Raw genomic sequence first — 26,824 nt, forward strand, 5'->3', positions numbered from 1 at the left:
TAAATCCACAAGGCAAGGGAAAAAAAACGGGGAGGAGGCATACTGGCTCTTAAATGTCACAGCCTACAAGTGCCACAAACCCCATGCACTCACATTTCACTGGCTAGGACTAGTCGTATGGTCCTGCCTAAATGCAGTTTCCCAGGGGCCCGGGAAGGAGACAAGAACAGACAGGGGAAGCAGCAGGAACCACTACCAGAGAAGTCTACTATTCTAGAGCAGCTCAGCTCAAGGGGAAAAATACAGATAGGAATAAGCATAGCTTGTTTACAGTCCAAGGCAATGACAGACATGAGACACAACAGGTAATAGGATCAGGAAAACCAGCGGAAGTCTCTTCTGTAGAACAGCCTGAGGGAAAAGGGAGGAACTGTGGGTTCTCCATGTAAGAGGCAATATGAGGAAGCTCAGTCTGCTTGTAGCATGCAAAATACATGACGGAGAAAACATGAAATGAAGAAGAAAAATCAGGAGACATTTGCAATACTTTGAGGCAGGACCTGAAGGATAATGGGAGAATCGTCACACAATTGAAACAGCTGATAACAGTCGACAAATAGGGAAGGAAGCAGAGATAAGAGTTAAAGGATGACCCCTGTGCTTCAAGCCTGGATAGCAGGTGGTACCCTTAACAAATCACTGTAAGAACACGGGCTAGCTTAGAGAGGAAGATAAAAAACTGAGTTCTAGACCTGTGTGTCTAATAATATTACAGCCACTAGCCACATGCAGCTTTTTAAGTTTAAATAAAAATTAAATAAAATTAGGGCTTCCCTGGTGGCGCAGTGGTTTAGAATCCGCCTGCCAATGCAGGGGACACGGGTTCAAGCCCTGGTCTGGGAAGATCCCACATGCCACTGAGCAACTAAGCCTGTGCACCACAACTACTGAGCCTGCACTCTAGAGCCCGTGCTCCACAACAAGCGAAGCCACCACAATGAGAAGCCTGCGCACCGCATCGAAGAGTAGTCCCCACTCTCTACAACTAGAGAAAGCCCACGCGCAGCAACGAAGACCCAACACAGCCAATAAGTAAATATTTTTTTAAAAATTAAATAAAATTAAAAATTCCGTTTCTCAGTTGCACTAGTCATATTTCAAGTATTCACATGTGACTTGTGACTGTAATACTGAAAAGAGCAGAAACAGAACATTTTCATCACTGCATAAAGTTCTATTAAATAGTGTTTTTCTAGACCTATCAGGCTATAACTAGCAGGGGAAGGTTATAGAAACGTAAATGAAGCTAGAACTGGAGAGAAAATCTGCAGGCTGACAGATTGCCTTCTACCAGCAAACACTGGTGAACCACCTAAATACCCTACAGTAGGAGACCGTAGATATCTATTTATTGATGTGGACAGATATTCAAGTCTATTGTTAATTTTTTAAATGTTACAAAATGGCATGTACATGATCTCAGTTTTGTAAACCATAAATTCAAGTTTATATGTATCTATAAAAATGGGAAAATGTTAATATTTCATTATTTCAGTTACTGGATTATAGGATTTTTTTCTTTCACTTTTTTACCTTTCTGAATACTTTCAAATACACATATATAACTTATACAATTAAAAAGAATTATTTTAGTAAAAAAAGAAATATGATTAAAGGAAACGGATTTGGGCTTAATATAAAAAAAGAACAGGGACTTCCCTGGTGGTGCAGTGGTTAAGAACCCGCCTGCCAATGCAGGGGGCACGGGTTTGATCCCTGGTCCAGGAAGATCCCACATGCCACGGAGCACCTAAGCCTGTGTGCCACAACTACTAAGCCCATGTGCCACAACTACTGACGCCCGCGTGCCTAGAGCCCACCCTCCGCGACAAGAGAAGCCACCGCAATGAGACGCCTGCGCACCGCAACCAAGAGTAGCCCCCGCTCGCTTCAACCAGAGAAAGCCCGTGCACAGCAACGAAGACCCAACGCAGCCAAAAATAAAAGAACAAAAACACAGCATTTAGTTTTGTGCATAAATAGACTGAGCTCCTCAATAATGAGAAGAACAATGTTCCTTCTGCACTGTCATTGGGGGTTAGCAAATTAGGGCCCATCAGCCAAACCTGCCCCCTGCATATTTTTACACGGCCCACAAACTAAGAATGGTTTTTACGTCTTTACATGCCTGAAAAAAAGGCAAGATTAGTACTTCGTGACATGTAAAAATCACAGGAAATTCCGTGCCCGAAAATAAAGCGTAACTGAGCCACGCTCACCCAGCCGTGCATTCCCCACGCAGCTCCAGCGACAGTGGAGACGAGCCGTCCACAAAGCCCGCGCAGCAGGGACACGGCAGGGGCACAAGGGCACTGTCGCACCCCCAGCCTCACTGCACCTGTGCACGAGCACATGCCAACACAAGAACAGAGCTGGACTTGGGACGTCGCGCTCCTCAGACACAGGGGAGCACAGATCATCCTGTCACCACACGAGACGGCACAGTCCTGGGTGGCCTGACTGTGCGAAGGAGCACGACGTGTGCCACTGTTGCCAGGCTGAAGGCGCTCATCACCGGATTCCCAACTCTGGACAGTCCATCAGAAAAATCAGAAAATTTTAAATGGAACACCTCATCACAAATTTCCTTGTGAAATAAGCAACGAAAACGCGGCCACAACCAAAGTTCCTAAGGGGCTCCACTGTTAGCCAAGGAAGGAACTTGTGTTTGACTGCAGCAGCTGAAGAAATGTGTCCAGAAAAAACAAAAGTTGAATACTATTCGTCTTTTGAAGAGAACAGCTGCTCCGTGAGTTCAGGACACTGAGAACAACATCAACAATTAACTGAACTACAAGGCGACGACTCTGAGGGGCCTTCCTCGGCCCCGACAGACGGCTGAGGCTCAGCGGTCACCTGTTCTAGGGGCAGCGCCGCGCCGGAACCGACTCAAGAGCCGCCACAGCCTGCAGAGAGCAACCACGCACGGGACGCCCGCAAAGAAGCCGTGGAGACGCGGATTCACCACACCCCGGAGCGGAACCCGCCAAGCTGTGTTACTGATAGTGGCAAAACTGTGTGGAGCAGAAAAAGACGAATTTACAAGGACTGAAAATGCAAGGTATTTAACACCTATGCTCATTCACTGTATTCCTCAGTAGGTACTCTGGAAAATATTTAAATCCATCCTGTATAATGAACCAGGAGTTTCAACAGTGAACTTCACTCGCTGTCATGGACTTAATCATTAGCTTCGTGAATTTTGGTCAGAAGTCTAAGCTGGATATCCTGACATACCCTATCACATAGCAGTTCAATGTCTAAAGAGTGGTAGCATTTCACTGCAATTTTTTGAGCTCAAAAGTGACACCAAGGTTTTTCTGAGGAAGAAGAACCGCCCTCAACCACTATTATCAAATGATGAGTAGCTTTGGAAACTAGCTTTCACTGCAGACTTGAAAATGTTTCTTAATGAACTAAAGCTAAAATCACAAGGCCTGCTGTTTGCCAACCCTGCCCTGGACAATGTCCCTAAGAGTCAATGGCACCCCCATGGACTGAGAAGGCCATCCTACCCAGGGACACGCTGACTCCTGGGTCCACTGTTCCCTGGTGTGGGAGTTCATGTCACACAGGTAACAACCAGGAACCTATCCTTATCTTTAGCTACCACAGCCCATGAGACGGCAGCCCTAGGAGATCAGGTTAGTCTAAATGCCCTTGTGTGGAGTACAAGAGACTGGTCTTGGCCTACATCCTGGATGAAGAGGGAGGAGGACGTGTGGCTACCAATACCTCCTGCTGAGTTGGATTATTACTACTGGTTAGGTGGAGCAATCCACACATGCTAAGGAAGAAAAATAAGTGATTATCTGAAAAAAGTCCTGCTAGTCCCTGTGGGACTTACTCGCTTGGCTGAATCTGGGGTCCCAAGGTAGATGGCTGGGATCAACACTGCAGAATTATTCTCTCCATTACGCTCATTTGGGTTCTGTGGATGATAACCTTAATCAGGTGTTACATGAAACAAATGAATGGATTTCACTGCATGTAATCTGAGGGGTGGATGGCTGGGAGCAGCAGCCTGCTGTGAGCCCCAAGCATCCCTGTACGGCCTTGCTGAGCATGGTAAACTGAAGGCCTGACTGCCCTTTGACCGAGCCCTCTCCACAGCTGGCAGTGAAGGCAATCAGGCAGCTCCAACGACCACGTGACTGCTCACTCCTCGGCAAAGGGAACTTGACTTGCTTACTGTCTGCTGCAGAAGGTGCTGAGCCCTCAGGACCGGGTTCCTCAGCTGCACCACGACTCCTGCTTGAAAGGCCACCCCGTGGGTTCATGGCATTGCCCTATGGTCCTTGAGGGCAGGGGAACCACTGCCGCCACAGTAACACTCCTGCTGTTTGCTGGGCTAGGGTATTAAACTGTCTGGCTCTAATCCACTGAGTCCCGATGTCTACTCTGGGCATCTACGGAATTAGGAGGTTGAAGTATAAAAACCACATATGTTTCATAAAATTAATTCCCAGAATCTTTCTCCCAAGCTGAAATATTGAAGACATAGTCCCTGCCTCAGGGGACCTAACCATTTACGGAGTAAACACTATCAACACAGCTACTCAGCTGGACGCCCAGCAAATCTATTATGATGGATGCTCACTGAGTCTAAACACCTGAGTCTTAAAACAACAGAATCCAGCATTCTCAGAAGTTACAGTTAGTTCTTAAGACAATGTTTAGGGACTTCCCTGGTGGTCCAGTGGGTAAGACTATGCACTCCCAGTGCGGGCGGGGCCCAGGTTCAACCCCTAGTCGGGGAACTAGATCCCGCATGCATGCCGCAACTAAGAAGCCAGCATGCTGCAACTAAAGAGCCCGCATGCTGCAACTAAAGAGCCCGCGTGCCGCAACTAAGACCTGGCACAGCCCAAAAAAAAAATATGTGTAAAAACTTAAAAAGATGTGCTACATGGTATGACAACCTATAGGACACATTTATTTTAAATGGCAAGCTCCTCATAAAAATATTACTCTGATTCAGCAGTTTGACTCTAGACAATTTAGAAAAGTAAGTAACTGGGGAATAGTAAAAAGCAACACACAGAACCTCTCTTAACTACCCTCCACAAGTGATGTGCTGAGTTACAAGACCCACTGCGGGCTGAGCACACGTGTACAGGGCGTGTGCCTACCAAGAATCAGTTATCGTTCTCCCAGCCTGTTTAGGAAAGTTATACTGGGAATACTGGGACTTCCCTAGCAGTCCAGTGCTTAGGACTCTGTGCTTCCACTGTAGGGCGCACGGGTTCGATCCCTGATTGCGGAACTAAGATCTCACAAGCTGCACAGCACGGCCAAAAAAAAACCATTATACTGGTCACTGAAATTCTGTAATTTATTTAAAATCACAGATATCATTGAAAGATGACATGCAAAGAGGCGTGATATTTCTATGAAAGCTAAATTAAATGTTTTGAGAAGTGGCTTTAAAAATACCACATCAAATTGGGTGTGACAGAAACAACTAAAAGACTGGGGAGAATCATAAAAGTTTAGAATGACTCTTCACAGAAACTGCTTCACAAGTGTCTCTATGTTCTTGCTCCACTTTAAATAAGCATAAATTTAAAACAATAGGTAATAGATATAGAGGTACGGTTTATGGTAGAAAGATGACATGGACTTCCAATCAACAGACCCATATTCAAAAACAAAAGAGCCTTGGCTGTTCACCAAAATTGCTACGTACATTTATTAACACTTTAAGTTAGAATTTCTTATGATAAACTCTTTATTTAGGATACCCTTTTGCCTTGACTTTTTCAATTAAATTCCTACTACCACTGTTAGTCACCTAGGTGGCCCGGTGGATAAGACTCTGAGCTCCCAATGCAGGGGTCCAGGTTCAATCCCTGATCAGTGAATTAGATCCCACAAGCCGCAACTAAAAGATCCCACACGCACAAGGAAGATCATGTGTGCCACAACTAACACCCGGCACAGCCAAATAAATAAATAAATATTTTTAAAACATTTAAAAAAGGGGTGGTGCTCTGTGGTAAACCAAAAACTGTACACAGCAGTGCTACTGATGTTTAAGATGACACAAACATGCAACAACGGAGATAAAATACACAAACACGCAAACATGTTTTAAGATAAAACAGTGAAAAAAATCGCAAATAACTGACTACAACTATTTGAAAGCCATGTGCATACTGATTAATATCAGAGGACAACAGAGAGTAAAATAGCTGCTGTGTGAGTTTGCTGAAATAATCAATATTTCATATCACATTTTCTTTTATGAGTTTGTTTGTTTTGCGGTACGCGGGCCTCTCACTGCTGTGGCCTCTCCCGTCGCGGAGCACAGGCTCCAGACGCACAGGCCCAGCGGCCATGGCTCACGGGCCCAGCCACTCCGAGGCATGTGGGATCCTCCCGGACCGGGGCACGAACCTGCGTCCCCTGCATCGGCAGGCGGACTCTCAACAACGGCGCCACCAGGGAAGGCTCTTTTATGAGTTTTTAAAGCCATTTTGAAGTAATTTTGTTTAAACAGCAGCCTACCTCGGGGTACTTAAAATATGATTCGAAGTTTAAAAACAGAACACACCCACTAGTTACAATGTCAGCATTTCAATGAACTTTCTTAGGACATCTTTGGTCATCCCTCTTGCTAGAAAGGTACTGGAGCCCATCATTTCTCAATCTCAACATTACCCTTTTCTACAAATTTTATTTATTTTTAAAATTTTATTATTTTTTAACATCTTTATTGGAGTATAATTGCTTTACAATGGTGTGTTAGTTTCTGCTTTATAACAAAGTGAGTCAGCTATACATATACATATATCCCCATATCCCCTCCCTCTTGCGTCTCCCTCCCACCCTCCCTATCCCACCCCTCTAGGTGGTCACAAAGCACCGAGCTGATCTCCCTGTGCTATGTGGCTGCTTCCCACTAGCCATCCATTTTACATTTGGTAGTGTGTATAAGTCAGCGCTACTCCCTCACTTCACCCCAGTTTACCCTTCCCCCTCCCCATGTCCTCAAGTCCATTCTCTACGTCTATGTCTTTATTTCTGTCCTGCCCCTAGGTTCATCAGAACCCATGTGTTTTTTTTAGATTCTATATATATATGTGTTAGCATATGGTATTTGTTTTTCTTTCTGACTTACTTCACTGTGTATGACAGGCTCTAGGTCTATCCACCCCACTACAAATAACTCAATTTCGTTTCTTTTATGGCTGAGGAATATTCCATTGAACATATGTGCCACACCTTATCCATTCATCTGTCGATGGACACTTAGGTTGCTTCCATGTCCTGGCTATTGTAAACAGTGCTGCAGTAAACATTGGGGGGTGTGTGTCTTTTTGAATTATGGTTTTCTCAGGGTATATGCCCAGTAGTGGGATTGCTGGATCATATGGTAATTCTATTTTTAGTTTTTTAAGGAACCTCCATACTCTTCTCCCTAGTGGCTGTATCGATTTACATTCCCACCAACAGTGCAAGAGGGTTCCCTTTTCTCCACACCCTCTCCAGCATTTATTGTTTGTAGATGTTTTGATGATGGTCATTCTGACTGGTGTGAAGTGATACCTCACGGTAGTTTTGATTTGCATTTCTCGAATGATTAGTGGTGTTGAGCATCTTTTCATGTGTTTGGTGGCAATCTGTATGTCTTCTTTGGAGAAATGTCTATTTAGGTCTTTTGCCCATTTTGGGGTTGGGTTGTTTAGTTTTTTGATATCGAGCTGCATGAGCTCCTTGTATATTCTGGAGATTAATCCTTTGTTACTTTGTTTGCAAATATTTTCTCCCATTCTGAGGGTTGTCTTTTTGCCTTGATTATGCTTTCCTTTGCTGCGCCAAAGCCCTTAAGTTTCATTAGGTCCCCTTTGTTTATTTTTGGTTTTATTTCCTTTTCTCTAGGAGGTGGGTCAAAGGAGATCTTGCTGTGATTTATGTCATAGAGTGTTCTACCTGTTTTCCTCAAAGAGTTTTATGGTGTCTGGCCTTACATTTAGGTCTTTAGTCCATTTTGAGTTTATTTTTGTGTATGGTGTTAGGGAATGTTCTAATTTCACTGTTTCACATGCAGCTGTCCAGTTTTCCAACCACCACTTACTGAAGAGGCTGTCCTTTCTCCAATGTATATCCTTGCCTCCTTTATCAAAGATAAGGTGATCATATGCACGTGGGTTTATCTCTGGGCTTTCTATCCTGTTCTATTGATCTATATTTCTGTTTTTGTGCCAGTACCATACTGTCTTGATTACTGTAGCTTTGTACTATAGTCTGAAGTCCAGGAGCCTGATTCCTCCAGCTCCGTTTTTCTTTCTCAAGATTGCTTTGGCTATTCAGAGTCTTTTCTGTTTCCAAATTGTGCAATTTTTGGTTCTAGTTCTGTGAAAAATGCCATTGGTAGTTTGATAGGGATTGCACTGAATCTGTAGATTGCTTTGGGTAGTATAGTCATTTTCACAATGTCGATTATTCCAATCCAAGAACATGGTATATCTCTCCATCTGTTTGTATCATCTTTAATTTCTTTTAACAGTGCCTTATGGTTTTCTGCATACAGGTCTTTTGCCCCCTTAGGTAGGTTTATTCCTAGGTATTTTATTCTTTTTGTTGCAGTGGTAAATGGGAGTGTTTCCTTAATTTCTCTTTCAGATTTCATCATTAGTGTATAGGGATGTGAGAGATTTCTGTGCATTAATTTTGTACCCTGCTAGTTTACCAAATTCATTGATTAGCTCTAGTAGTTTTCTGGTAGCATCTGTAGGATTCTCTATGTACAGTATCATATCATCTGCAGACAGTGACAGTTTTACTTGTTCTTTTCCGATTTGGATTCCTTTTTCTTTTTCTTCTCTGATTTCTGTGGCTAAAAGTTCCAAAACTATGTTAAATAATAGTGGGCAACCTTGGCAACCTTGTCTTGGTCCTGATCTTAAGAGGAAATGGTTTCAGTTTTTCACCATTGAGAACGATGTTGGCTGTGAGTGTGTCATATATGGCCTTTATTATGTTGAGGTAGGTTCCCTCTATGCCTACTTTCTGGAGAGTTTTTATCATAACTGTGTGTTGAATTTTGTCAAAAGCTTTTTCTGCATCTTTTTCTGATCATATGGTTTTTATCCTTCAATTTGTTAATATGGTGTATCCCACTGATTGATTTGCATATATTGAAGAATCCTTGCATTCCTGGGATAAACCCCACTTGATCATGGTGTATGATCCTTTTAATGTGCTGTTGGATTCTGTTTGCTAGTATTTTGTTGAGGACTTTTGCATCTATGTTCATCAGAGATTCTGGCCTGTAGTTTTCTTTTTTTGTGACATCTTTGTCTGGTTTTGGTATCAGGGTGATGGTGGCCTTGTAAAATGAGTTTGGGAGTGCTCCTCCATCTGTTATATTTAGGAAGAGTTTGATAAGGATAGGTGTTAGCTCTTCTCTGAATGTTTGATAGAATTCACCTGTGAAGCCATCTGGTCCTGGGCTTTTCTTTCTTTTTTTTTCTTTTCTCTTTTTTTTTTTGCGGTACGCGGGCCGCTCCCGTTGCGGAGCACAGGCTCTGGACGCGCAGGCTCAGCGGCCATGGCTCACGGGCCCAGCCGCTCTGCAGCATGTGGGATCTTCCTGGACCGGGGCACAAACCCACGTCCCCTGCATCGGCAGGCAGACTCTCAACCACTGTGCCACCAGGGAAGCCCCTGGGCTTTTCTTTGATGGAAGATTTTTAATCACAGTTGCAATTTCAGTGCTTCTGATTCATCTGTTTATATTTTCTATTTCTTCCTGGTTCAGTCTCGAAGTTTGTGCTTTTCTAAGAATTTGTCCACTTCTGCCAGGTTGCCCATTTTATTGGAATATAGTAGCTTGTAGTAATCTCTCATGATCCTTTGTAGTTCTGCAGTGTCAGTTGTTACTTCTCCTTTTTCATTTCTAATTCTGTTGACTTGAGTCTTCTCCCTTTGTTTCTTGATGAGTCTGGCTAATGGTTTATCAATTTTGTTTATCTTCTCAAAGAACGAGCTTTTAGTTTTATTGCTCTTTGTTACTGTTTCCTTCATTTCTTTTTCATTTATTTATGATCTGCTTTTATGCTTTCTTTCCTTCTGCTAACTTTTTTGTTGTTCTTCTTCTTCTTTCTCTAATTGCTTTAGGTGTAAGGTTAGGTTGTTTGAGGTTTTTCTTTTTCTTGTGGTAGGATTGTATTGCTATAAACTTCCCTCTTAGAACTGCTTTTGCTGCATCCCATAGGTTTTGGGTAGTTGTGTTTTCATTGTCATTTGTTTCTAGGTATTTTTTTGATTTCCCCTTTGATTTCTTCAGTGATCTCCTGGTTATTTAGTAGTGTATTGTTTAGCCTCCATGTGTTTGTATTTTTTACATTTTTTTTCCTGTAACTGATATCTACTCTCATAGCATTGTGGTTGGAAAAGATCTTGATACGATTTCAGCTTTCTTAAATTTACCAAGGCTTGATCTGTGACCCAAGACATGGTCTATCCTGGAGAATGTTCCATGAGCACTTGAGAAGAAAGTGTATTCTGTTGTTTTTGGATGGAATGTCCTATAAATATCAATTAAGTCCATCTTGTTTAATGTGTCATTTAAAGTTTGTGTCTTCTTATTTATTTTCATTTTGGATGACCTGTCCATTGGTGAAGGTGGGGAGTTAAAGTCCCCTACTATTATCGTGTTACTGTCTATTTTCCCCTTTATGGCTGTTAGCATTTGCCTTACGTATTGAGGTGCTCCTGTGTTGGGTGCATAAATATTTACAATTGTTAAATCTTCTTCTTGGATTGATCCCTTGATCATTTGTAGTGTCCTTCTTTGTCTCTTGTAATAGTCTTTATTTTAAAGTCTATTTTGTCTGACATGAGAATTACTACTCCAGCTTTCTTTTGATTTCCATGTGCATGGAGTATCTTTTTTTTTTCCATCCCCTCACTTTCAGTCTGTATGTGTCCCTAGGTTTGAAGTGGGTCTCTTGTAGACAGCTTACATATGGGTCTTGTTTTCGTATCCATTCCGCCAGTCTATGTCTTTTGGTTGGAGCATTTAATCCATTTACATTTAAGGTAATTATCAATATGTATGTTCCTATTACCATTTTCTTAACTGTTTTGGGTTTGTTTTTATAGGTCTTTTCCTTCTCTTGTTTTTCCTGCCTAGAGAAGTTCCTTTCGCATTTGTTTTAAAGCTGGTTTGGTGGTGCTGAATTCTCTTAACTTTTGCTTATCTGTAAAGGTTTTAATTTCTCCATTGAATCTGAATGAGATCCTTCCTGGGTAGAGTAATCTTGGTTGTAGGTCCTTCCCTTTCATCACTTTAAATATGTCCTGCCACTCCCTTCTGGCTTGCAGAGTTTCTGCTGAAAGATCCCCTGTTAACCTTATGGGGATTCCCTTGTATGTTATTTGTTGCTTTTCCCTTGCTGCTTTTAATATTTTTTCTTTGTATTTAATTTTTGATAGTTTGATTAATATGTGTCTCCGTGTGTTTCTCTTTGGATTTATCCTGCATGGTACTCTCTCTGTGCTTCCTGGACTTGACTATGTCCTTTCCCACGTTAGGGAAGTTTTCAACTATAATGTCTTCAAATATTTTCTGAGACACTTTCTTCTTCTCCTCTTCTTCTGGACCCCTATAATTCGAATGTTGGTGCGTCTAATGTTGTCCCAGAGGGTCTGAGACTGCCTTCAATTCCTTTCATTCTTTTTTCTTTATTCTGCTCCCTGGCAGTTATTTCCACCATTTTATCTTCCAGCTCACTTATCTGTTCTTCTGCCTCAGTTACTGTGTTATTGATTCCTTCTAGAGTATTTTTAATTTCAGTAATTGTGTTGTTCATCACTGTTTGTTTGCTCTTTAGTTCTTCTAGATCCTTGTTAAATTTTTCTTGTATTTTCTGCATTCTGTTTCTGAGATTTTGGATCATCTTTACTATCATTACTCTGAATTATTTTTCAGGTAGGTTGCCTATTTCATCTTCATTTATTTGGTCTTTTAGGTTTTTAACCTTGCTCCTTTGTCTGTAACATATTTTTTTGTCATTTCTTTTCTTTTTTTTTTTTTTTTTTTGGATGATTGGTGCTGTATTCCTGTCCTACTGGTTGTTTGGCCTGAAACATCCAGCACTGGAGTTTGCAGGCAGTTGGATAGAGCTGGGTCTTGGTGCTGAGATGAGGACCTCCAGGAGGCCTCACTCCGACTGATATTCCCTGGGGTCTGAGGTTCTCTGTTAGTCCAGAGGTTTGGACTCGGAGCTCCCACCACAGGAGCTTGGGCCTGATATCCGGCCTGGGAATCAAGATCCTACAAGCTGCATGGCACAGAAAAAAAAAAAAAAAAGAAAAACAAAAGGAAGAAAGAAAGACAAAAAGGAGCAGTACAATATCAAAAAATAAAAAACAAAATAAAATTAATAAGATAAAAAATGTATTAGGACAAATAAAACTATAATTGAAACAACTGCAATAAGGTAAAATAAAACCACAGCGGAAAAAAGAAAGAAAAAAAAAAGTGCCTTGGCCTTGGGGGGTAGTTTAGGCGGGGCGTGAAACTTAGGCAGGGCTGGGGTTTAGGGTAGGGTGGGACTTAGGCGGTGGGGGGTGGGGGTGTGAGCATGGGGCAGAGCCTAGGCAGGGCGACCTTCAGTGTGGGGCGGGGCCTCTGCTTAGGACCTGCCCAGAAGGGGAGAGGCAGCATGTGGAAAGGAGGGCCTCTGGAGTGTGGGGTTCTGGAGTCTGGAGGTAGGGCCCTGAGTGAGCATGTGTGGGTGGGGCTTAGGCCCAGCACATTGGAGGGGGTCTCAGGGGGGGTCTCTGAGTGTAGAGGTGGGGCCCTGGCTGGGGGTGCAGGGGCGGGGCTTGGGCTCTGCACGGCAGGAGGGAGGCTCCGAGGGCAGAGGATTAGGCCGGGAGCCCAACTGGCTCCCCAGTGCCTGAGTAGACAGGGAAAGTGCTGGCCCCGTTCCCATCCATTCCTTCGCGCCCCTCCCCCACCGTCTCCCCCAGGGTCTCCCCAGTTGCTGCTGGACCCCTAACCGTGGGTGGGTCCGGCTGGGTGGGTGGACCCCTAACCGTGGGTGGGTCCCCTCCCCCAGCCGCCCCTCAGGGGTGCCGGTCCCGGAGGTCCGGCCTTTACTTTTGCTCCCCCTTCCCTGCCTCCCACTCCCTCAGGACCCGCGTGGCTGGAGGGGGCCTGGGTGGGCAGAGGATCAGGCTGGGGACCTCAACAGCTTCCCAGGGGCCCAAGTGGACAGGGGAAACCTGGCCATGCCCCCTTTTGATCCTCTGTCCTCCCAATGGTTCCCCAATTTCCCCCTTCGGGCGTGGGATCCCTTCCCCTCCCCCAGCCACCCCTCAGGGGCTCCTGTCCCATCCGGCCTCCACTTCTCCTCCCCCTTCACTCCCCCTATGCCCACGTCCTCCCCAGTCGCTGGGGGTTCCTCTCGTCCCCTTAGGTGTCCGTGGTCCCCCACTGGTGCCTGGTAGGTGCCCTAGTTGTGAGTAGACATGAATTTCGTGTCGTCCTAGTACCAACACTACCCATTCTTGAGCTAAAATAGCAGCAAATAAATAAGAACTACCTCCATGGCTGTAGTAAAAATCTATGGATAAGAATATTTAAGATGATGATGTTGCATCTTAACGAAGAAGATTAATTCAGCCTCTAGTAACTGTTTCAAGCTTCGTTTGGCAAATTATTTAAAGAAGGACATATACAACTTCGTGATACAAAGAACTGCACTAAAAACTCTCTAAGTCTGATCGACTGTTTACATCTAATATCCCTATTACTATATATAAAATAAACAACAAGGACCTACTGTATAGCACAGGGAACTCTACTCCATATTTTGTGATAACCTATAAGGTAAAAGAATCTGAAAAAAAAGATATATATGTATATATAATATAACTGAATCACTTTGCTGTACACCTGAAACTAACACAAGATTGTAAATCAACTATACTTCAATTAAAAAAAAACCCTAATAGCCTTGAAAAAAGGTAATTTGAGGAACTCAACTGTGTTATAAACTTTAAAAATAATTATATAATTCTAATCTATGGCTTGCTAAGTATGAAATCTCTAAAGGCAGATGGGTTTCTGTTTATTTACATTTTTCCCTGTACCAATGGCAATCATTTAAAATATGGAGCTCTTGGGAATTCCCCGGCGGTCCAGTGGTTAGGACTCCAGGCTTCCACTGTAGGGGCCATGGGTTCAATCCCTGGTCAGGGAACTAAGATCCCGCAAGCCGCATGGTACGGCCAAAAAATAAATAAATAAAATATCGAGCTCTTAAAAAACATGAAAAGTCATGCTTGTGGGAATGGATGAGGGGATGGGAAGGGATGGAGTGGCTCTTATTCTTTAAGAGCCTATTAGTATTATTCAATCTTATAACCAGAGCTATAAGTTACTTAGATACATATAATTTTGCACACATGAAGTAATTATTACTACTTAATACAACCACCACAAGCCAAAGATAATACCTTGGGGTGAGGAAAGATGTTGCTCCTGCAGCTTCTCCAGAGAGAGGAGTCCCAAGTAGCTGAGGACAACATACTTTGTTTCATAGTGAAATCCTAGAGGCACAGTAGTAGAGGACGCCATGGGGTCGGCTGGCAGCGCTCCGGAAAGGTCTACTTACAGATGTGTAAAACCTAAAAACATAAAAGTATTTTTTCAGTTTAAAGTTTATTATAGGGGCTTCCCTGGAGACACAGTAGTTAAGCATCCACCTGCCAATGCAGGAGACATGGGTTTGAGCCCTGGTCCAGGAAGATCCCACATGCCGCGGAGCAACTGAGCCCATGCGCCACAAATACTGAGCCTGTGCTCTAGAGCTCGCGAGCCACAACTACTGAGCCCACGTGCCACAACTCCTGAAGCCCGCACGCCTAGAGCCCATGGTCTGCAACAAGAGAAGTCACCACAACGAAGAGTAGCCCCTGCTCACCGCAACTAGAGAAAGCCCGTGCATAGCAATGAAGACCCAACACAGCCAAAAATAAAGTAAAAATAAATAAACATATAAAAAAGAAAATAAATAAAGTTTATTACATGCCAGTACATTTTCCCATTGACTCCAACTATTCAACTAAATACCAAAATAAATATTTCTTGGCCTTTTTTTTCTCAGTAATCTTTAAAAAACATAATTTAATTTATTGACAAGTAGGAATTTATTTATTCGGATATCAAATCAAAAGCAAATTTCTGGGCTCCCCTCATGAGGCAGTAGTTAAGAATCCGCCTGCCAATGCAGGGTACATGGGTTCGAGCCCTGGTCCGGGAAGATCCCACATGCCACGGGAACAACTAAGCCCGTGCACCACAACTACTGAGCCTGCGCTCTAGAGCCCGTGAGCCACAACTACTGAAGGCCACGTGCCTAGAGCCCGTGCTCCTGAACAAGAAGCCACTGCAATGAGAAGCCCACACACCGCAACGAAGAGTAGCCCCTGCTCGCCACAACTAGAGAGCGCCCGCATAGCAACAAAGACCCAACGCAGCCAAAAATAATAAATAAAAATAATAAAGTTCCCTTAAAAAAAAAAAAAGAAAATTTCCCTTTCTACCTCTCCCTAGTTACTCTATTTTCACCTATGTGGCAAAAACACTAGCTCTGCCCTCTCTTTACCTTCCCCCCAGAGCCAGCATATGTTCTCTTATTTCTTTTACTAGTAAAGCCTACTAAATTTCAGCTACGTCCATGGCCACACAGCTGCAAACAACATTTCCCTGTTTCCTTTACAGCTTCGTGTGCTACAAGGTTAGCCTGAGCCTGAGGAAGAAGAGCAGAAGTTACATGTGCAATGTGGTGGTGGCGGGGGTCTCTCCTTGAAGACTTCCTCTTTCCTCCTCTCTGGGTTTGAAATGTGCATATGGCAGACACCTCACTCTGACATGCAAACAAGGACACCACTCCAGGGGACAGCACGAGACAGAAGGGACCTGGGTCCCTGAATGACCCCGTGGAGCAGAGCTGCCCTGCCCGCCTTGACCACTAGCCTCTGACTCCTATTCAGGCCACTTTATTCTGAATCTCTTCAATAGGTACTTTAACTTGTATCCTAATCAATGCAAGTAAAATTCACTTCTCCATGTGGACTTAACAGCTGTTTTACATACCATGTACCCCCCTTTTTAAAAGACATACTCTCTTAGCAACTTTCAAATATGCAAGGCAGAATTATATACTATAGTCACCAGACTGTACATTACATCCCCAGGACTTATTTATTTCACAATGAGAAGTTTGTATCTTTTGACCCCTACTACGTACCTTAATAGTTGTTTCAAAACAAAATGTCTTATTAAGAAGTTTCCAAATAATTGTTTTCTACTGAAAACAATGATACAGACTGTTTTAAGATCTTAAGAAATATCTGTGCATTGGGCACAAAGGCTTAAGCTCAATCGCCTGCCCTCAGGAGTTTTCTATCAAGTAGAGGAAAACAAAAGCATAGAAACAAATAAGAACAATAAAATTCTGTGATACGAGTCAGTATACATGAGTGGGAAGGGCAACCCAAAACAAGGAACAGGTAATTCTCTCGAGAGAAAGAAAAAAGAAGTGGAGGGCTTCCCTCGTGGCACAGTGGTTAAGAATCTGCCTGCCAATGCAGGGGACACGGGTTCGAGCCCTGGTCTGGGAAGATCCCACATGCCGCAGAGCACCTAAGCCCGTGCGCCACAACTACTGAGCATGCGCTCTGGAGTCTGCGAGCCACAACTACTGAGCCCATGTGCTGCAACTACTGAAGCCTGCACACCTAGAGCACATGCTCCACAACAAGAGAAGCCACTGCAATGAGAAGCCCGCGCATTGCAACGAAGAATAGGCCCCGCTCGCTGCAACTAGAGAAAGCCCGCACACAGCAACGAAGACCCAACACAGCCAAAAATAAATAAATAAAATAAATAATTTTTTTAAAAAAAAGTGGAAATCAGGAAAGGCTTTATAAGGTAAAATCTGAGCAGATCTTGGAACGTGAGTGATTAGTCACCAACTGACCCAGCTGGGGAATGGGACGACGTGAACTTTAGATGTCAAGTAGACCCGGAAAAGGCACAGAAGTGTTTTGGAACAGCAGGGAACAACACAAAAATTACCCACTTGACATGGCAAAGTCCTATGATACAAGGATGGGGCTCACAGTAGTCAGCATGTGGCCTGCCTCGTATGCTACAGGATGCTTGGCAGCTCGGGTTTTATCCTGTAAGCTGGAAGATTATTTTAACCATGTCCATTAACGAACCCGCAGAACTGTATGCAAATTCTGTGCGCATGAGCATTTTTTCTGGAGGGAAAAAAAACCACTCAATTTCTTTCGGTAGCCTCTCAGATTAGATCATGATGCAAAAAAACGCTAGGAACTCTGTAGAACACCAGTAGGAATCACTGAAGGGTTTTGAGCAAGAGAAGCACATGAACAGATTATATTCTAGAAAAATCATCCTGGAGGCAGTGTGGAAGCCAGAACGGAGACTGGAGGCAAGGACACAAGTTAGGGTAATACTGGAAAAACCTGAACAGGAGCGTATGAAGGCACGACCCAGAGCAGGAACACAGGGAAGGAGAAGGGGACACAGGGAAAACTTGCAGATGCGTTTGAAGATCTGTGAACCAACTCAACGGCACTCACCAGGCAGCTGTACAGAACGTGGCGCTGCTCCTACTGCCCAAGTCACACAGTACAGCAAGAGCTGCTTGGGGGAGAGGATGACCAGTTCACTTGGGGGCGTACTGAGCTGTAGAATGCCCACAGCCGGCAAGGTGGAAATGAACAAAACGCTAGACATACAGGCCTTCAACTCAGAACGAGGTCTGCACTGGAGATAGAAAGCTGTGGCCTGCGCAGAGGCGGGTCTACAGCATCACCTACGGAGAGTGGACGGACAGCAGCGACGTCCAAGGGGAGGAAGCGCCAAAGTTTCCAGGAGGTGGGAGAAGGGGTGGCTGGGTTTGAAAAAGCATATTCATGCTTGGAAAAGCAAACATTACCTACTGTTTTCAGATTATAAGGTATAGAAAATAAATCTGAGTAAACCTTCAATCTTCTTTGTATCACTGACTCTCAGTGAGAGGATAGGAGGGAAGAATCACATACCCCCCGCCCCAACCCCGAGCACCACCAGAAGAGGAGCCAGAGATTTTTATTTATCAAAGGGAAAAAGGGTTTTTAAAAAACATGTTGAGAAACACTGGTTTAATCTGAAAAAGAAACCCAATTAGAATTCAAGGCAAAACTACCATTTCAGGGCTGGCCAAAAAGATGAGAAGCTGGCAGAGGAGCCCGCTAAGGTCTGCAGTGGACAGGCAGAAAGGCATAAAGGGGACAGGAGGGTGTGCTCAGAGTCGGGGGAGGCGCTTCGGGAAGAAGGCAGTACAAACAACACACCAAAAAAAATGCAACGTCAAGATGATGTCCCCGACAGGATGGGCTAATCTGACTGGCAGGGCAACGGCAGAGGCCAGGGACGTGATGAGCGAATGGAGGACTTCCCTGGTGATGCAGTGGTTAAGAATCCGCTTGCCAATGCAGGGGACACGGGTTCGAGCCTGGTCTGGGAAGATCCCCCATGCACCACAACTACTGAGCCCGAGTTCTAGAGCCCGCAAGCCACAACTACTGAGCCCACGTGCCACAACTACTGAGCCCAAGCGCCTAGAGCCCGTGCTCCACAACAAGAGAAGCCACCTCAATGAGAAGCCCACGCACGGAAACAAAGAGTAGCCCTCGCTCGCCACAACTAGAGAAAGCCCGTGTGCAGCAACGAAGACCCAATGCAGCCAAAAAATAAAATATAAATTAATTAAAAATAAAAAGGAAGAAATGAGCAGAAAAGAAAAAAAAGAGTGAATGTAAAGTGAATCAGTAGAGAAAATGGGTTTTAGTCTATTCTTTCATGGTTTGAAGGGAAGACAAGAATGGAGGCTGGGGAGAGAGACAAAGGGTCTGAGAGTTCATTAATTTTGTTTTGTTTTATATACAATGAAAGAGACTTAAGCACGTTTACATTCAGTGGAGAAGCCAATGAGATATAAATAGAGAGCAAGGAATAAATGATTAAGTTCCAAAAGAGAGGAGAAAAGAGCAAATCAGTAACAAAATTTAACGTATAAAAAGTCTCAGAATTTTTTGGTAACAGGAAAAAAGAAGTACTCATCTTCTGAATAATGCTTTATATTTTAAATATATTTTATATTTAAAAAAATTGATGTTCTAGAATTTGTTATAATCAAATTTCCTGTATTTATCCATGCACCCCAATGTTGGCTGCGTACTATTTAAAGTAGCCAAGACATGGAAACAACCTAAATGTCCACTGATAGATGAATGGATAAAGAAGACGTGGTGGCAATAATGCCATTTGCAGCAACATGCATGGACCTAGCGATTATCATACTAAGCGAAGTAAGTCAGACAGTGAAAGACAAATACCATATATCACTTACACGTGGAATCAAAAACAGGACACAAATGAACCCATCTACAAACAGAAACAGACTCATAAACATAGAAAACAGACTTGTGGCTGCCAAGGGTGAGGGAGGTGGGGGAGGGATGGATTGGGAGCTTGGGGTTAGGAGATGCACACTATAATATCAAGGATGGATAAACAACAAGGTCCTACCGTAGAGCACAGGGAACTACATACAATTTCCTGTGATAAACCATAATGGAAAAGAACATGAAAAAGAATGTATATGTGTGTGTGTGTATATATATACGTATAACAATCACTTTGCTGTACAGCAGAAATTAACACACATTGGGAATTCCTTGGCGGTCCAGTGGTTAGGACTCGGCGCTTTCACTGTCGTGGCCCAGGTTCAATCCCTGGGTTGGGGAATTAAGATCCCACAAGCCTCGCAGCCAAAAAAAAAAAAAAGAAAGAAAAAGAAATTTACGTAACATGTAAATCAACTATATTTCAATAAAACAAAATTTTAAAAAAATTTCTTGTATTTATCAAAAATCCGTATCTCTTAAGACACTTTTAGTTACACACCAACCCAGATGCTACAGACAAAGCACAGTTTACCAAGTATCCAAACTGGATTTTTAACCTAGTGCTCTTCAAACTTTCTTACAAATCCCTATCAACTAACCATAAATACCATCTTTTTTTCCTTAAATTTTATTTATTTATTTATTTTGGCCGTGTTGGGTCTTCATTGCTGCACACTGGTTTTCTCTAGTTGTGGCGAGCAGGGGCTACTCTTCATTGCAGTGGCTTCTCTTGTTGTGGAGCACAGGCTTCAGTAGGTGTGGCACGTGGGCTTAGTTGCTCCGTGGCATGTGGGATCTTCCCAGACCAGGGCTCGAAGCCGTGTCCCCTGCACTGGCAGGCGGATTGTTAACCACTGCGCCACCAGGGAAGCCCCATAAATGCCATTTTAATCATGGATTTCATGATTCTCCACTATAAAGTCCTCAGCTCTAGTACACATGTTACTATCCATACGTCCACACAGTTGGTGACTGCTTCCCTGACACTCAACCATTCTCAAGGACTCACACTAATGGAGAAGCTGACCACACATACTTCCATCATTTAAGTTTAGTGCATGGTCTTTAGGCTTCAAATTTGTCTCTGACGTTCCAGTCATAAACAAACGAGACCCGCAGGATATAACATCCTTCCAACTCCTCTAACTTCACCTGAGCTGCCAGCTTATAGCAGCGAAGCAGCTCGTTCAGGCCTGTGTTTAGGTGATGGGGCAGGCAGACCTCAGAAACACTACTATGTGTCTACAACACAGGGAATATAGCCAGTATTTTATGATAGCTATAAATGAACTATAACCTTTAAAAACTGTGAATCACTATGTTGTACAACTGTAACATACAACATTGTACATCAACTATACTTCAATTAAAAATAAATAAACAGAAAGAAATGCTATCACAGGTCTCGTGCATTTGTATTAAATTACAATTTCTCAAAGGCACTGAAAAGATGCCAAGTGTGCACTCTGCAGCACTGCTGCAGGGTATTCTGGGGACAGAGGGCATCACTCCCTCTGCACACTCGGTGGTGACTAATCTGCATACTGCACAAAGAGCTCTTGCATTTCTATAAGATACCATAAATAAATCACCTCTGCACGAGACCTCTATTTCTGAAGCACTTTTCCACGTGTTGTCACAGTAATCCTGCACACCAGAAGGAAAAGATAACAGTCTCAACTTTATTGATGGACAAACAAGAATAGACAATTTATTTGCCCAAAATCGTAACAGCTAGTTAACAGTGCAACCACTTGGTTGAGTACATCCTCTTCCGCTCCGAACTCTTAGGCCTTAACTGTATTCATTCAATACACATCTCCTGCAAGCCAGGCAACGTGCTGGGTGAGAGGAACACAGAGGTGGAAACACTAACACTAATGATAACAGGAAAAAATGGTAGAAAAACAAGGCAATTTCCCAAATATCAGACACCCACAATACCAAAAGAAGCAAATTTGTCAATTTTCAGAACGGGACAGGGGGGCAAAAAGGAAAAAGACAGGTTAAAGAAAAAGTAAATATGATCTGAGACCACCACCCAGAGCTTTCCTGGAAGCAGGGGACCAGGCTCAGGTCCACCCCACTACTTACTCACCAACCAGAGGACATTTCATGCCTAAGACAGCTCAAGCTTCCTTTTAAATGATGAAAAAGACATAGCTACTTTTACTCTTTAAATTTTATCTAGAACCCTACAGAATTCAAATTAGGTATAAGTGTTCTTGGTATCAAGAAGTGATTAAATACAAGAGTGATCTTCAATATAAAAACTCCTGCTTTTTACACAATTCTAACAACCTACTGAATACAGCTGTGTTACCCAGCTGTTTCTTTCTCTGCCTTACACCTTTAATTTGCTCTTCTCTCAAGTTACAGGTAGCTGTCAGCCAGATGGACAGCCTGAGGAAGCTCTGGGTAACTTAATCCTGTGTTTATACATCCATTTGGTGGCATCTCCGAAACATCCATGATCCTTCAGTAACAAATGTAATATCCACAATCTTACAATAAATCGTCTTTTTTTAAAACCAGATTTCTATTCTGAGTACCAGTGCAAATCCCAGGATGTTAATAGATAGTACTGTGGGAATTAGGCACATTTTATGAACGGTAACCAGAAGGTATACAGCAACTATTAAATTCTACTTTAAATTCTTATGAAAAGCAAATCTGCAGCAACATGAGTTTTTTGTAGTTGTTTCCCAACCTTGTCTGATCATAATCATCTTGGAGGCTATTAAAAACAAATTTCTAGGGCTTCCCTGGTGGCGCAGTGGTTGGGAGTCCGCCTGCCGATGCAGGGGACACGGGTTCGTGCCCCGGTCAGGGAGGATCCCACATGCCGCGGAGCGGCTGGGCCCGGGAGCCATGGCCGCTGAGCCTGCGCCTCCGGAGCCTGTGCTCCGCAACGGGAGAGGCCACAGCAGTGAGAGGCCCGCATACCGCAAAAAAAACAAAAAAACAAATTTCTAGCACCCACATCAGAAATACTAACTTAGAATATCATACCTATATTCTATTTCTTAACCCCATAGAACCACAGCAGAAAAATATTACAATCTAACATGATGTAATTATTTCAAGAAGCTTTGTATTTAGACTATCTCCTCCCACTAAAATAAAATTGTAATAAGATTGTTAAATACTGCAATAATGTGCAGTTGAGTAGATATACAATCCCAGTTTACAAAGAGAAAAGTGAAAATCCACACACAATTCAGTCACAAATGAAAACTCTGGAGTTTTAAGCACGGACAAAGTTTTTGATTCCCCGATCCCAGTCTCCAGACCCACTGGTGGTTTTAGCAAAGAATTTTTAAGCTCCACGAAGTAGCATGAAGTCCAATGACTTTATTTCTTCAATCTGTACTTTATTAGGTATCATACAATTCTAGGACTTTCTGCAAAAGAAAAGTTACATAATCCTAATTAAAATTGTGAAACTGCAAAAATTTCACTGGGTCCAACTGAGAAATGCAACTAAGCACTTGAAAACTCAGCAGACACTAACTACTTCAGTGCCCACTGTCCCTTTCCAACTGGAACGTGCCTAACTGGAGACGCCAGTTCAATCCTGTGCTAAGGGCCGTCCAAAAATGTTTCCACTCGGCAGCTGGCACTCCAACATAATGTACTTAAAGAGAAATGCCTCACTCTCACTCTCCCCACAAACACATAGTCAGGCTTCCCATATATGAGTAGATAACGCACATAAAAGGGAAACATGAAAGTCAATTTCTCTGTTCCACTCCTACGTATGTGCCACAGAGAAATGAAAACACATCGTCTGTGCAAAAACGTTCACATGAATGGTCACAGCAGCATTACGTATAACAGCCAAACAGTGGAAGTAACTGCCCATCAACTGATGAATTTTAAAAACATAGTCTATTCATACAATGCAACATTATGTGGCCATAAAAAGGAAAGAAATGCCACTACCTGCTACAACATGGAGGTAAAAGCCAGTCACAAAAGACCACATATTGTATAATTCTGTTCATATGAAATATCCAGAACTGGGGGATCTACAGAGAAGTAAAACAGTGGCTGCCTAGGTGGGGGAGTGTGGGAATAAAGAATGACTGCTAATGAGTACAAGGTTTCTTTCGGGAATGAAAACTGCAGTGATAGGTGCACACTCTGTGACTACACATGTGAACAACTTAATGGTATCTCAATAAAACACTACTAAAAAAAAAATCAGCAACTCTGAAAATAGCCCCCTTCCTTCAACCCTGTTAACATATATTAATTAAGAACTCTTGGGCTTCCCTGGTGGCGCAGTGCTTAAGAATCGCCTGCCAATGCAGGGGACACGGGTTCGAGCCCTGGTCCAGGAAGATCCCACATGCCGCGGAGCAACTAAGCCCGTGAGCCACAACTACTGAGCCTGCACTCTAGAGCCCACGAGCCACAACTACTGAGCCCGTGTGCCTAGAGCCCGTGCTCCGCAAGAGAAGCCACCGCAATGAGAAGCCCGCGCACCCCAACGAAGAGTAGCCCCTGCTCGCCGCAACTAGAGAAAGCCCGCATGCAGCAACGAAGACCCAATACAGCCATAAATTAATTAATTTAAAAAAAAAAAAAAAACTCTTGGGGGGGGACTTCCCTGGTGTCGCAGTGGTTAAGACTGTGCTCCCATTGCAGGGTGCCTGGTTCCATCCCTGGTCGGGGAACTAGATCCCGCATGCATGCTGCAACTAAGAAGTCCACGTGCCGCAACTAAGACTTGGCACACCTTAAACAGACAAATAAATAAATATGTTAAAAAAAAAAAAAAGAACTCTTGGGAATTCCCTGGCGGTCCAGTGGTTAAGACTGTGCTTCCATGGCAGGGGGCGGGGGTTCCATTCCTGGTCCGGGAACAAAGATCCCGCATGCTGCGCAAAGCGGCCAAAACAAAAAATAACTCTTGGTGACCACTTATTTGGAATAAGATATGCATCAAAATCAAGTTTGAAAAAACTATGATTAAAAAGCAGGATGGTGGTACTGTGATTGGTTAAAACTGCTGCTTTGTATGTCTAAAATGTTTCATTAAGAGAAACATGTTCTTAAAACAATACTTATTGTTGCAAATCACTTGTCCTAAAAGCTGAGCAAGATAGGTAGTAAATATTGACTAACTGACGGGCTAACAAGCACCTTTTCTCTACAAAACGCCTTGGACTCAACCGTCTGTATCCCTCAACCGAACTCAATTACTGGAGTACGGTCCTCCGTAAGAAAATCCATCCTTTGGAAAAAAAAAAAATACTGAGAATGGTACTTGACCAATCAGAGTAAAAGAATTTTCAAAGTCCCTAACGGCCTATTATCAAACGAAGAATATTCCATAGTGGTTTAAAGATTTTCAATTTACAGTGTACATTTATTTATCCCGCGATGTACGTGAGGTATAAGCAGTTCACCACCTACACGAACACTTGCTTAATTTTCTGGGAGACTGAAGACAAGAAGGTACTAGAAGGGTGTGGCAACTCATCCAAGGTCACACAAGTCAGGGCAGAGACCAGCATTCTGGTTTACACCAAACCTCCCGGGGAAATCGCACTGACAGTTTCGCTGGAGGACTTGCTTGTTTTGCCCCACGTCGCAAAGAAACAGGGGAGAGGGGAGACCGTCAGTTTCGTTAAGAACTTGTACAGAAACCGGGCGCTGGCTGCACGGGTAACCGCGCGCTCGTGCGGGCATCGGGCCGACTCCGCAGGGCGGCGGCCAGGGCCCAAGACAGCGGGCCCGAGGCCCCGGCTCCCAGCGGGGAAGCCCCATCTCGGAAAGTCCCGGCACGAAGGAGAGACACTCGGGGTCGGCCTGGGATGGTGGAAGAAAGACCAAAGGAAGAAACGACCTAGCGCGAACCGTGCCTCCTCGAAGGGTGGCAAAAACGAACACGTGAAATAATAGCAACAGCAATGACAGCGGCGTCGGAGCCGCCGGGAGGGGCACCGGGAACCTTGGGTTGAAGCCGCGGCGCGGCCGGCTGGCGGGGACCTAGGCCGCGAGCCCCGCGCACGCACCCCTCGCCCGAGGCCCACGCCCGCCGACCCGCGCCCGGACGCGTCTGAGGGGCAGCGGAACGGCCCCGCGCCCTCAGCCTCTCACTGCCCCCCATCTCCCGCGTCGGCCTCGGGACGCCTCGGGCGAAGCTGGGAAAGGGCCCGGCGAGGCCTGCCCGCAACCCCGCTCCCCTCACCTGGTCCAGGCCCGTGTCCCCGAAGAGGTGAAAACGCGGCGGCGGCGGCGGCTCCGCACAGGATCCCACAGCGGCGGTGGCGGTGGCGGTGGCGGTGGCGGCGGCGGCTCCGACCCGCGGTCCTAATCTACCGCCGCCGCCATGTTGGCGGGTGAGGTCACCCGGCGTGCTTCCGTCAGCGCCGGCGTCGGGGCGGGGAGCCGGGCGCGCCGCCAGGGCGGATCCGCCTTTCCAAGAGGAAGCCCGGACCACGGAGTCCTGGAGGCCTCTTGGCGCAGGTGTGAGCCGGAAGAGCCGCTCTCTCCCGGCCTGCTCGCCTCTTGGGGAGCAGCTCTATGGTTCCGGGCGGCGGCGGCCGGGGACCGCTGGGAAAGAGGCGGACTCGGACGGGCCCACCGTCGTGGGTGCGGAGGCTGGCGACGCTCGCCGGAGGAGCTGTAGGCGAGCCGGCTGACCGAGCGTGGAGTCCCGGGAGCTGCGGCGCCGGAGCGCCGGGTGGGGGGCTGGGCCTTGAGGGTACGGAGCGGGCGGGGGAGCGGGGCGCCGTAGCGCAGCGAGGAAGGAACGCATCTGCAGCTGCCACTGGGAGGCGGGGCGGTGGCTCCACCGCGCCCTGGAGGAGCCACTGTGTCCGGGCGCCTGACATGGTCGGGCGGAGGAGCTGAAGGCTGCCTGAGGACAAAAGGCCGATGGGCAGTGCCTGCTAGTGGGGTCAAGGGTTCTTTCTGGGGTGACGAAGATGTTCTCAGGGTGATTGTGCTGGTGGTTGCGCAGCTTTGTGAATACACTCACTTGAAGCCATTTAATTATACTCCGTTGTACATTTCAAAAAGGTGAATATCTCAATACAGCCGTGAAAAAAGAAGTGATAAAAACCTGAACTGATAATGAGGGTGGGTGGCGGAATCCGAAAGAAGGTTGGAGCTCCGAGGCTTTGGGCCCGAGTGACTGAGAACTCGGGTGGTGCTGTTCATAGTGAAATCGGACAGATTTGCCAAGGAGAGACTTAGTGAGCTAAGAAAACTATCAATAGTTCCCTAATAGTACCTATTAACCAGGCCATATTAAATCCCCCCGATTCTCCAAGTAATGGCTCTTATAGTTTTTTTTAAC

General features: G+C 44.7%; 1 protein-coding gene across 3 annotated transcripts in view; it reads right to left on the bottom strand.

Annotated features, from left to right (window-relative positions):
- Positions 1–25,871, bottom strand: part of BCL2L13 (BCL2 like 13) — a 64,894-nt gene extending 39,023 nt beyond the window's left edge. Inside the window, exons 1-2 of one of the 3 annotated variants that reach the window (XM_060024043.1) lie at positions 25,712–25,868; positions 14,479–14,649 (exon numbers count right to left, since the gene is read on the bottom strand). In XM_060024043.1, the coding sequence (XP_059880026.1) occupies positions 14,479–14,599 (121 nt within the window). In that variant the 5' untranslated portion in view covers positions 14,600–14,649; positions 25,712–25,868. Of the gene's footprint in view, positions 1–14,478; positions 14,650–25,711 lie in introns of all 3 variants that reach the window. The other 2 variants (XM_060024044.1, XM_060024045.1) reach the window with 2 other exon arrangements.
- Between the last annotated feature and the right edge of the window lie 953 nt (positions 25,872–26,824).

The sequence above is a fragment of the Delphinus delphis genome, chromosome 11 (genome assembly GCF_949987515.2).
Source record: "Delphinus delphis chromosome 11, mDelDel1.2, whole genome shotgun sequence".
NCBI classification, from domain to species: Eukaryota; Metazoa; Chordata; class Mammalia; order Artiodactyla; family Delphinidae; genus Delphinus; species Delphinus delphis.